This window comes from Felis catus, chromosome B3, assembly GCF_018350175.1.
Source record: "Felis catus isolate Fca126 chromosome B3, F.catus_Fca126_mat1.0, whole genome shotgun sequence".
NCBI lineage: Eukaryota > Metazoa > Chordata > Mammalia > Carnivora > Felidae > Felis > Felis catus.
Window position 1 is genome coordinate 45982644 of NC_058373.1, and position 13268 is coordinate 45995911.

At 35.0% G+C, this 13268-nt stretch overlaps 1 protein-coding gene across 1 annotated transcript in view; it reads left to right on the forward strand.

The window, feature by feature from the left end:
* ADAM10 (ADAM metallopeptidase domain 10) overlaps positions 1–13268 on the forward strand; it is a 137715-nt gene that overhangs the window by 77299 nt on the left and 47148 nt on the right. Inside the window, exon 5 of the mRNA XM_011282902.4 lies at positions 3470–3570. Within this exon, the coding sequence (XP_011281204.1) occupies positions 3470–3570 (101 nt within the window). The remainder of the gene's footprint in view (positions 1–3469; positions 3571–13268) is intronic.

Here is a 13268-nt window from a genome sequence, read left to right on the forward strand (position 1 = left end):
ATGTACTAATTAATCATAAATTTAGTTGCTTATCACATTGGAACAGAAACTAAACTTTTGAAAATGTATAGTTTCATCCATTTTATATGGCAAAATATTTTGTGTATCAGTAATTCTGAGTACAGTTTTTACTTATCTGCTTAGTTGCTGCCATAGTCATCAGCAGAGGGGTTCCTCCTTATACACATTGTTATCTTAGATAAACCATTTCCTTAGCCAGGAGTTCAGGGAAAACTAAGCCAAAGAATCAGTCCACATTCTTAGTTACTAGAGACTGGACTGTCCTAGCATGGGAGTAAAATAAAATAGTACAAAATTATGGATTTATAAATAATATCAAACTCTGAACCTGGCTTTTTAATAAAAATTAAAGTAAGGAGCAAAATTTCAAGGGATCTAAATTCTGTTAACTGCAAAAGGTGCTTAAGTATGTGTATGAACTTGTCTATGAGTATGCCTGTATAATTTTTCCTTATTTATTAAAATGAGTGTTCTTGGTATGGAGGAACTTCTTCACGTGGTGGTTCAGGCAAGTTAGATTCCATTAAGAATCTGGGCAAGGCTTATTGGGATATTTTCAGGTTAAAATTATAGTATCAGAAGATGGTATTGTGGTGATAATAACCCCAAATATTCTAAATGGTGAGAATTAAAACTCTGGGCATATTCATATTGAAAAACTTTTCAGCCTTTGTGGTAGATTCTTATTAGATACATGTTGGATGATATTGTATTTTCCCACAGCCAAACTTTGAAATGGTAAAATAATAAATGTATTAATTTTTTTTCTCATTTAGCACTTCAGTTGTGTGTTTTCCACTTTGAAATCATTTAAGTTTGTTCCAACAATATTGCAGTCTTTTAGTCCTAATTTTATTTTGAAAATTTCAAATGTAAATTCATCCCCTAAAACACATATCCCTAAGCATATGTACATTTTCCTAAATAGCTAGTAGTGTTTCACCCCTAAAAATTTTATTATTTTTTTTTAATTTTTTTTTTCAACGTTTATTTATTTTTGGGAGAGAGAGAGACAGAGCATGAACGGGGGAGGGGCAGAGAGAGAGGGAGACACAGAATCAGAAACAGGCTCCAGGCTCCGAGCCATCAGCCCAGAGCCTGACGCGGGGCTCGAACTCACGGACCACGAGATCGTGACCTGGCTGAAGTCGGACGCTTAACCGACTGCACCACCCAGGCGCCCCCCCTAAAAATTTTAACATTAATTCAATAATACCATATACTGTACAGCCTAGAATAACATTTTTTCAGTTGTACTAAAAATACCTTTTTGACATTTGTTTATTATGTCTTTTTTAGTGTCTCTATTGCCAGGCTCCCCACCCTTAGTTCTCAACTTTTTCTGTTTTTTTCCCCCCCTTTAAGTGACATTGCTGATTTTCACATGTCTAGGTCTGTGACTTAGGATATTCTGCATTTTGGTGTGTGTTTGATTGTTTATTCATGATTAGATTCAATGAGCATATTTTGTCAAGAATACTGTAGAGGGAAAGCTGGGCATTCCTTATTGCATTGCGTCAAGAGGCACATATCTTTCTACTACTGGTAGTGCTTCGCTTCATTACCTGGTGAATGAAGTGATCATTACCACATCTTTAGTGTGAAGTTATCTTTTTCCTTTATAATTAGTAAGTAATTTATGGGGTGATACTTTCAGTGACCATGAATATCCTTTTACCTCATATCTTTCACCTAGTGGTTTTAGTATCCATCGATGATCCTTACCTAAGTCACTTTATACATGTGAGGTTATAAAGTGGTACATTTTTAAGTCTGTCATCTCACATTTATTGATTAGAATTTTACAGCTTTGCAGTCTTGACCTCTAATAAAAAACTAATTTAAAGTTTAAGTCAGAGTTATTAATATCAGTAAATGTAGGTTGTCCATACCACTACTTCTTAACTGCCAGTTTAAATTTGTATTGTATTGGGGCACCTGGGTGGCTCGGTCGGTTGAGCGTCCAACTTTGGCTCAGGTCATGATCTCACAGTTGGTGAGTTCGAGCCCCGTGTCGGGCTCTGTACTGATAGCTCGGAGCCTAGAGCCTGCTTTGGATTCTGTGTCTCCCTCTCTCTCTGCCCCTCCCCCACTCATGCTCTGTCTCTCTTTCAGAAATGAATAAATGTCCAAAAAAAAAAATTAAAAATAAACCAATAAATAAATAAATAAATAAATAAATAAATAAATAAATTTGTATTGTATTATGATGAGCACTGGGTGTTATATGTAAGTGGTGAATTGCTTAATTCTGCTCCTGAAACCAGTATTACACTATATGTTAACTAGAATTTAAATAAATTTGAAATAAAATTATTACTATTTCCAAAGAAATAGGCCTCTAGTATCCACTATAGGTTCTAGATTTTTTTTTCTTTTTTAAAAAGTTTATTTATTTTGAGAGAACGAACATGAGGAGGGAAGGGGCCAGGTAGAGAGGGAGAGAGAGAATCCCAGGCAGGCTCCACACTGTCAGTGCAGAGCCTGTCGCAGGGCTCCATCTCACAAACCGTGAGGTCATGACCTGAGCCAAAACCAAGAGTCATAGGCTTAACCAACTGAGCCACCCAGGAGCCCCAAGGTTCTAGATTTTAAGAAACTGCCTGCAGTATTTCTAGTTATAGTTCTGTGTATTATGTCTTAAACTTCTTAAGGGCTTTTCAGTGCTTCCCCTCTCACCCATGTCTTGGTATTTTTATTTTGACAGTTCTCTTAATTGTGGTAACTTGATTAAATTATGAAATATGTTCATGAATATGGAGAACCCTAATAAGGGAGAAGTACATGAAATTTGAGAGAATGGAATAAACTTTTAAAAGACTAAACTAAAATGGAACAGCTATCTGGAAATAGAACCAATTCGGTTAAAAATAATCACTGCTTAATTATAAAGGGAAAACAAATGATGATAAAATTGTTCCTGGCTAATAGCATTCACTTGAATTACACATGGAAGAAATTTAAACTCAGTCTGCTTTTACTATGCCATGGAGCATGTTCCTAAATCACTTTTCCTTGAGTCCAGTTGGTATTCATTGAAGGAATTCAAGCCAGTAGAATATTATATTAGTCTAACTGTAGTTCAGCTTGAGGTGTACATGTGCAGCATATGAAATTTAATGTGGAGGGAATGTTATAAATTACAAAATGAAGTAAATTTCAGTATTAACATACTTTATATATCTGAAGCAGGAAAGGTTGGGAAAATTAAACCTAGAATAAAGAATATTATTGTTCTTTTTTAGAATTCACAAATCATCTATATGACAAAAATCTAGAGACCAGTGATATTTTATTGAGGGAAAACTTACAAACCTGCCAGGTTTTAAAATGAGAATGCTCAACAAGCATTGGTGGCTTTCATGAATTGTGACATTGTTTTTCATTTATCAGGTAATTAGTAATATCAAGCATGTGATAGTAATGACATTGCTTCTTTGTGTTGTAGACTATCCCCATAAATATGGTCCACAGGGGGGCTGTGCAGATCATTCAGTATTTGAAAGGATGAGGAAGTACCAGATGACTGGTGTAGAGGAAGTAACACAGGTAAGGATTTTAATACTAGCTTGCATTTAAGAAATGGAAATGGTCTTTGGCATGTATTCCTGCATTAAAAAAAACATATGTTCTGGAATTTCTGGAAGATTTATGCCTCTGTGGAGAGATGATGATGATGATGATGATGATGATGATGATTATAAGTTAAAACTTCTTTAAAATTCTTTTAATGTTTATTTATTTTTGAAAGAGAGAGACAGAGTTGGGGAGAGGCAGAGAGAGAGGGAGACACAGAATTCAAAGCAGGCTCCAGGCTCTGAGCTGTCAGTACAGAACTTGACGTGGGGCTTGAGCCCACAAATCTTAAGATCATGACCTGAGCTGGTCGCTTAACTGACTGAGCCACCCAGGCGCCCCAGTGACTATTGTGTTTTTTTTTATTTAAACTCTTTTTTTGACCTTCTTAAAAATAGTTATTCAAAACACAAATTTAAATGAAAAAATTATATTTATGGTAAACATTTATTATGTATTTTGTCATCCTTCTATAAGTAGTAAGATAGAGTAATGTTGCTTGAGTTTCTTGAGTCACAAATGCAGATTTGTGCATTTCTTGATCTGCAGAGTGGGACAAACAATTCTATTTCAGGGGATCTTTCAAATACAAGTGAGATTTTATTTTTGCATTTGTTGAACAGTTACGTATCAATCTTCTAACATGTTGAAGACTGGTAGGTTCTGGGAGTATGTGGAAATGAAGATACAAGCTTGTTCTCAAAAAGTTAATACAACTTGACCCTTGAACAACATGGTAGGTAGGGGTGCCGACCCTCATGCAGTTGAAAATCCATGTGTAACTTTTGACTCCCCCAAAACTAATAGCCTGCTATTGACTGGATACCTTACTGATAACACAAATAGTTGATTAATGGATTTTGTATGTTATATGATCATATAGTGTATTATTACAGTAAAGTAAGCTAGATTAAAAAATGTTATTAAGAAAATTAGAAGGAAGAGAAAATACATTGGCAGTACTATAGTTTTATGTATGGAAAAAAAATCCACATATAAATGGACTCACACAGTTCAGACCTCTGAAGGGTTTGTTCAGGGATCAACTGTAGTTTAATTGGAGACAGAAACAATTGAGAATGATAAGAGATAGAGGAGGATTAAGCATAAAAGGAATAGTTAATTTAGTGTAGGAAGTATTTGAGGACAGCAATCAGAAACTAAAAGAATAAGGAGTTGTTAGGTTGGCTGCAAAGAGATAGGAAGACAGGAAGAGTAGTGTATACAAAGGAGACATAACAAGACCAGTAAAAATTTTTAACTCCAGGGGCGCCCAGCTGACTCAGAAGACAGTGAAAGAGCATGTGACTCTTGATCTCAGGGTCATGAGTTTGAGCCCCTTGTTGGATATAGACATTACTTAAAATAAATAAGTTAAAAAAAAAAAAAAAGAATTCTTAACTCCAGGGTGGAGTGCAAACCTAGAGACTAGGAGACTAATTAGAAGTTGTTTCAGTTGACAATAGTGGCCTGTACTAAGGTATTGGTGATATGAATAGAGAGGACAAGACTACAGATTGCTAAATATAAGAGTTTAGCAGTGGCTCGATACAATATTCATATATGAAAGTAGGTTGCATTTCTTTATATCAACAGTAGACTACCAGAAATGTAATGAAAGAGAGGACATCATTAATAATAGTATCAAGAATAGCATATATTGAAAGAAGCAGTGTAACAAAGGATTATAAGGGTTAAATAAGGAAAATTGTAGAACTTTGGAAGAAATGTTAAAGAAGATTGATTTTAAATTTTTTTTTTTTTTCAACGTTTTTTATTTTATTTTTTGGGACAGAGAGAGACAGAGCATGAACAGGGGAGGGGCAGAGAGAGAGGGAGACACAGAATCGGAAACAGGCTCCAGGCTCCGAGCCATCAGCCCAGAGCCTGACGCGGGGCTCGAACTCACGGACCGCGAGATCGTGACCTGGCTGAAGTCGGACGCTTAACCGACTGTGCCACCCAGGCGCCCCAAAGAAGATTGATTTTAAATAAAAGGAGAGATATACCATATTTGTGGAAAATAATACCTAATATTATAAAAATACCAATTTTCCTCATACTGATTTGTAGGTTCACTGCAATTCCAATATAAATTACAACAGGGTTATTCACACCACACGATGGGTTGAGAATGTTATACAGAAAAGTAAAGGCTAAGAAGAAGTAGCGACCACCTAAAGATTGTAAACTGGAAAGAGGGATTTACTCTGGAAGATTTTATGACTGATTATAATACTTGAGAGTGTGATATTAGCATAGGATGAACAAATTGACCAGAGGAATAAAATCGAATACAGAGGAGGAGACCCATACATGTGTGAAACTTTGTTGTTAAGTAGTAGAGGTGGAATCTCAAATCAATGTGGAAAAGTAGAGACCATTGAATAATTGGAGCCAGAAAAAAATGTACATTTGAAAAAAAATGAAGTCAGGTCTCCATCTCACATCATGTATAAAACTCCAGATATATTAAAGTACTAAATGTCTAAATGAAAACTTTGAAACTCTTAGTGGAAAAAGTAAATAGAGATTTTAACTTCCAGCTGTGATGGAGTAAGTGATTTCCAACTAGACTACTTGCAAAATATATGAAAGAATTGTCTCTCTAAATCTCTCTGTGATTTCCCTGATGGGTTTGTTTGTTTGTTTGTTTTTTGTTTTTTGTTTTTTTTTGGCTGGTGGCAAAATTTTAGGTATGGCACAGAGGAGGGGGATCTCAAGAAGAGTAAGAAGTACATAGCAGTCTTGCTGAGTTGAAGAGACAAGTCAAAGTTTAGGGAGGGTGAGGTATCTGGACTTAGGGCAGAGTACCTGAGAGGAGAGGATTACACTGAGAAAAAGCTCCAGATATCTGGACAGAGGTTGCCTTGAGTTTTAGCTGAATACTCATCTGTTGGATGCATAGGGTGAGATTCTATTAGACAACTACTAGAGAAAGACAAACTACTGGAGAAACTATAAATTGAACAACTGTAAGGAATTACACTTGGTCGAGATCCCGACATGCTAGGAGTAGGTTGACCTTACCCTAGAGTAAAGACTACTCCAAGCCTTCCTTTATAAAGCTGAAAAATGAAGCTTGAGAAAGATCAAAGTGATTTCAAGTAAATTAGCTCCCTGTCAAAATAAAACTCAATAATATTTATTAAAGGAAGACACAGAATGCAGATACTCAGCAATGTAAATATCTAATAATGTTACATTTGAATGTCTAACATTCAAAAAACATTACTGGATGATAAAAAGATAAAAATGTGATCAGAAACAGAACCAAAAATTACAGGCATTAGTACACAAGGACTTTAAAACAACTATCATTAATATGTTCAAAGAGTTACAGAAAAACATGAAAACAAACAGGGGAGAATAGAAATTATAATAAAGACCCAGATGTAACTTATAAACTATGAAAAGTACATTTTCTGAATTGGAAAATTTAATGGAGAGACTTAAGAGCAAATTAGTTATTGCAGAAGATAACATGAGTAAACTTGAATAAGGGACAGTAGAAGAATAGAAACAATCCAAATCTAACCGGAAAGAACAAAAATAAAGAAAACAATTGGATTCCAAGGAGGAAGGAAAGTAGAAAAAATATTTGAAAGAGTAATGTTTCCAGAATTTTAAGATACGAAGAAAAATTTTAACCCATAACCTAAGAAGCTCAGTGAAACTTGAGCAGGATAAACATAAAATCATACCAGGACATGTTAAAAAATCAAATTACTGGAAATGAGAACATCAGAAAAGCAGCCATAGAGGGGCACCTGGCTAGCTCCATTGGTGGAGCATTGAATCTTGGGATTGTGAGCTTGAGCCCCACGTTGAATGTAGAGATTACTTAAAAATAAAAAGCCATAGAAAAGAATATACGTTTACATACAGGGAAGCAAATATTGTAAGAAAAACTGCTGACTGCTTATCACACATTGCAAACTGAAGACATATATGGAATGACATCTTTAAAATGTTGAAAGAAACCTTTCCAACTAAGATCCTTTATTCTGTGAGAATAATATTTAAAAATGAGTGCGAATTAAATATCTTAAAATTTAGTTTAATGTTTATTATTTTTGAGAGACAGAGACAGAGCATGAGGTGGGGAGAGGCAGAGAGAGAGGGAGACACAGAATCCAAAGTAGGCTCCAGGTTCTGAGCTCTCAGCACACAGCTCAACATGAGGCTCAAACCCATGGACCGTGAGATCATGACCTGAACCAAAGTCAGATGCTTAACCGACTGAACCACTCAGGTGCCCCTAAAGATCTTTTTTAGGCAAAAGCTGAGAGAATTTGCTTCTAGGAGATTTACATTGCAACAAATGTCAAGGGATGTTTTTCAGGTAGAAAAAGAATACCAGATGGAAATGCAGATTTATACAAAGAGGTGAAGAGCCTAAAATAGTAAATACATAGGTAAAATATAAAGGACATTTTTATCATTTAAGTACTTTCTTTAAGAAGATGATTATTTAAAATAGTAACAATGTAAAATGAATTTATAATATACGAAGAATCAAAATTTATGATAATAGCACAAAGGATAAGAAGGGGAAGAGTGGAAGTATATTGTTGTGATCTTCTTAACACTATACAGGAAGCAGCATAATTTTGTCAGGTAGACTCAGCAAACTCAGCAAACTACAGCCCTTGGGCCAGCTGCCTGTTTTGTAAGTAAAGTTCTGGAACGCAACCACAGTCATTCATAAATGCATGTTTGTGGCTGCCTTTGCACTATACTGGTAGAGTTGGGTAGTTGTAACAGAGACAATGTGGCCCAAAAGTCTTAAGTATTTACTATCAGTCCTTTTAGGAAGATGTTTGCAGAAATGTCCCCTGTCCTGGAATTAGCACTGAAAAAAATAGTGGAGATACATTTAACAGGGCAATAAAGGAAATCACATGTATAGTTGACCCTTGAACAACATGGGTTTGAACTGCACAAGTCCACTTATATGTGGATTTTTTTTTCTGTAAATACTGTACAGTACATAAACTACAGCATTGTAAATGTATTTTCTCTTTCTTCTGATTTTATTTAGCTTTATTATAAGAATATAGTGCATAATACATATAATACGCAAAATACATTTTAACTTACTAGTAATCGGTAAGGCTTCCAGTCAACAACAGGCTATGGTATTTAAGTTTGGGGGGAGTCAAAAGTTATATGTGGATTTTCAACTGTGTGAGTGGTCAGCATCCCTAATCCCTGGGTTGTTCAGGGGTTAACTGTAATTTAAAATATTCAGTTAATCCAAAAGAAGGTAGGAAAAAAAAAAGAACAAAGAACATATGGGACAAATAGAAAATAAATACCAAGATGGTAATTTTAAATCTAACCATATTAATGATTACATTAAATGTCAATGGACTACACATATTGATTTAAAAAGCTGAATGTAAGAGTGATTAAAGAAGTAAGACCAAATCTGTCTAAAAGAAATGCAGTTTAAATGTAAAGACACAGAGGTGTGCCTGGTGGCTCGGTCAGGTAAGTGTCTAACTTCGGCTCAGGTCATGATCTCACGGTTTGTGGGTTCAAGCCCCACATTGGGGTCTGTGCTGACAGCTCAGAGCCTGGAGCCTGCTTTGCGTTCTGTGTTTCCCTCTCTCTCTATCCCTCCCCTGCTCGCACTCTGCCTCTGTCTCTCAAAGATGAATAAATGTTAAAAAAATTTTTTTTAATGTAAAAGACACAGTGTAAAAGGATAACAAAACATGTATCATACAAGCACTCATCATAAGAATGTTAGAGTAACCATATTAATATCAAAGAATGTATATTAGTTTACAGAATATTACTGTAGACAAGGGGGGGGGGACATTTTACTTCAAGAGAAATAATCCCTAAAAGTTAGTTAATAGTGCAGTTATTAATAGAGCTATGAAATATATTAAGGAAAAACTGACAAAACTGAAAGGAAAAATGGAAAAATCTACAAATTATAGTCAGAGGTAGGTACACTCATTTCTGAGTAAACAAGTAAGTTGACTGATAAGTTGATAGAGCAAGTAGACAGAAAATCATTTAGGATATAGGGCACTTGAACACCACTCTGAACCAACCCAACCTAATTGACACTTAAAGAACTTTCCACTCAACAGTAGCAGATACATATTCTTTACAAGTGTACATGAACATTTGCTAACATATGCCAGGCTGCAAAATAAGTCCCAATAAGTTTAGAAGGATTGAAGTTACATAGAATAAGTTCTTAAGTCTCAAGGAAATTAAATTAGAAATCAGTAATAAAAAATTTGGAAAATTCTAAAATTTTTAGAAATTAAGTCATATGTAAATAAGACAATTGGAAAATAATGCAATTGGAAAACATTTTGAAGTGAATGATAACAAAAATACAAGACAATAAAATTTGTTAGATTCAGCTTAAGTTGTATAACCACTGAAAGAAAATTTAAATGCAAGAAATGTTAAAGGATGTTCTTTGGGTAGAAAAAGGTACCGGATGGAAATTTAGGTCTATACAAAGAAGTAAAGAATGCGCATTAAACATCTGCTAACAACAAAGAATGTAAAGTCTTAAATGATCATATTGGAAAAGAAGAAAGATCTAGAAATCACTCATACAAGCATCCACCTTAAAAAGCTAGAGAAGAGGGGTAGCTTGGGTGGCTTAGTTGGTTGAGTGTCCGACTCTTGATTTGGCTCAAGTCATGCATGATCTCATGGTCATGGGATCGAGCCTTTTGTTGGGCTTCTGAGCATGGAGCCTGCTTAAGATTCATATTCTCTCCCTTTCTCCCCCTCTCTCTCCCTGTTTCTCCGTCTCTCCCTTCCCCCTCTCTCCCTCTTTCTCTCTCCCCCCCTCTTTCTCTCTCCCCCCCCACTCCCTCCCTTTCACTCTTTCCTTCCGTTGGCCCCTCTCCCCCACTTGCACACTCTCTCTTAAAAAAAAAAAAGCTAGATTAGGAAGTACAAATTGAACTCAAAGTATGAAGAATAAAACAATAGGTAAGAGATAAATCAATGATATAAAAACAAGAAAAATCAATAGAAAAGGTTAATATAATTGATAAACTTTTAGCTAGTCTGATCAAGAAATAAAGAGAAAACACAAATTAATAGTGTCAGGAATGAAAGAAGGGATATTACCATACACATTAGTAGTTTAAGTTTTCAGTACATTGAGCCAATAAATTCAACAGCCAACTTAATAGGCAAATTCCTTTACACATACAAATTAAGAAAAACAAGCAAAAATAGAATAGTAGGTGTGTATACCATGAGATTAGATTGATACTTAATAATTTTCCGTTAAGGAATGTTCAAGCCCAGATATAGTTTCACTCTTTTTTAAAAAAATTTATTTAATGTTTATTTTTGAAGGAGAGAGAGAGAGAAATAGCCAGAGAGAGAGAGGGAGGCACAGAATCCAAATCAGGCTCCAGGATCAGCTGTGAGCACAGAGCCCGATGTGGGGCTGGAACTAACAAGCCATGAGATCATGACCTGGGCCAAAGTTGGACGTTTAACCGACTGAGCCACCCAGGCGCCCCGTAGTTTCACTCTTGAAGTCTAAACATTTAAAAGATAATATCAATCTTACCCAAAGCCCTTAAGAAAATAAAGGAGAAAGGAAAACTTAGCACATTCTGTCAGGCCAGCATTATCCTGATACCCACACTATACAAAGACATTGTAAGAAAACTAAACTACAAACCAACATCCCTTATAAATATGTATGCAAAATTTCTTAAAATATTAACAAGTCAAACTCAGCAGTATTTAAAAGAAGATAACACATCACGGTCATAGCACAATTAGGCAAGAAAAAGAAATGAAAGGCACGTAGATTATAAAGAAAATAAACTGCATTTATTTGTAGGTGAATTGAGAGTATGCTTAGAAAGTCCTAATGAATCTAGGAAAAGTTACAAAATTAGTAAGTGAATTTTCCAAGGATACAGGATAGATAAAAAGTCAGTATGCAAAAATCAGTTGTATTCTGTATACTACCAATGAACATTTAGAAAATGAAATTCAAAAAAACCCTCTAGGGGTGCCTGGGTGGTTCAGTTGGTTACACATCTGACTCTTGATTTTGGCTCAGGTCATAATCTTGTGGTTCATGAGTTCAAGTCCTGCATTGAGCTCTAAGTTGACAGTGTGGAGCCTGCTGGGGATTTCCTCTTTCTCTCTCTCTCTCTGCCCCTCCCCCATGCTCTCTCACTGTCTTTCTGTCTCTCTCAAAATAAATTTTAAAAAAACCTCTAAAAGTATCATTAAGAATATAAAATACTTAGAATAAATTTAATAAGATACGCACAAGGCATATATATGAAAACTGTAAGACATTGCCAAGAAGAATAAAATATCTTAATAAATAGAGGAATATATTGTGTTTATTGTTTGGAAGACTCAATGTATCAGTTCTCCCCAGGCTCTTCTGTAGAGTCAATGCAACACCTATCAAAATCTTAGTGGGCATTTATCTAGTAATTGATAAACTGATTCTGAAAGTTAGGCTGAAATGTAAAGGATCTAGAATAGCCAAAAGAACTTTCAAAAAAGCACATACTAGAGGATTTACACTGCCTGATATTAAGACTTACTATGAAGCTATAGTAATCGAGATAGTGTCCTCTTGACCTAAGGTTAGACGTATAATTCAATGGAACAGAATAGAGAGTCCATAAGGTCAGTTGATTTCCTCAAAAGTCCCACGGTAATTTAAAGGTGAAAAGAGCAGTCTGACAAATGGTACTGGTATAATTAATTGGATATCCGTATGGAAAAAAAAATCGAACCTCAACCTATACACCTAACACCTCATACAAAATTTAACTGAAAATAGATAATGAGTCTATATACTTCAGGCTAGAACATAAACTTCTAGAAAAAAACATAGACGTTTTTGTGACTTTGCCATAGGCAACAATTTTTTAGGACACAAAAATACCCATTCTAGGGGCACCTTGGTGGCTCAGTTGGTTGAGCGTCTGACTCTTGACTTTGATGCATCGAGCCTGCTTGGGCTCCTCTTCTCTCTTTACCTCTCCCCCTGCTCATGTGCTCTCTCTCTGTATCTCAAAATAAATATTAAAAAAAAAAAATACCCAGTCTCCAAAATTTATCAATTTGACTTTGTCAAAATTAAAATCTTCTCAAAAGACACACAGTTAAGAAAATATAAAAAGCCACAGACTGTGAAAAAATGTCAACAGTACATCTATCTGGCAGAAGGCTTCTCCAGAATATACAAAGAAGTATTATAACTCACTTAAAATAATGCATCAAATTCCAATTAAAAAATGGGCAAATTGTTTGAAACGATATTTAAAAATATTTTGGATTTTGGGATAGAGAAACTCTTAGAATATGATGTAAAATCTTTTGACTATAAAAAATTTGATATATTTCACCATATGAAAATTAAGGGTAAAAGACACCTCAAAATGAAGACAATTACAAGCTTTGAGACAATATTCAGAATACATAAAATTACCACAAAATTGTTTTCAAGATACAGAGTAATCCTTTTCCTGTCCAGAACTGCTAATAAAAACCAATCTGGTCTCAAGATAAAATTTTTTTTAAATAAATATTTTAAAAGTACATATGTACATGTTTATATGTGTGTCTGCATGTGTGTGTTTGTGTATTGGCTTGGAGGCATTGGGGAGAGAACAAGGCTGTGAAGAATT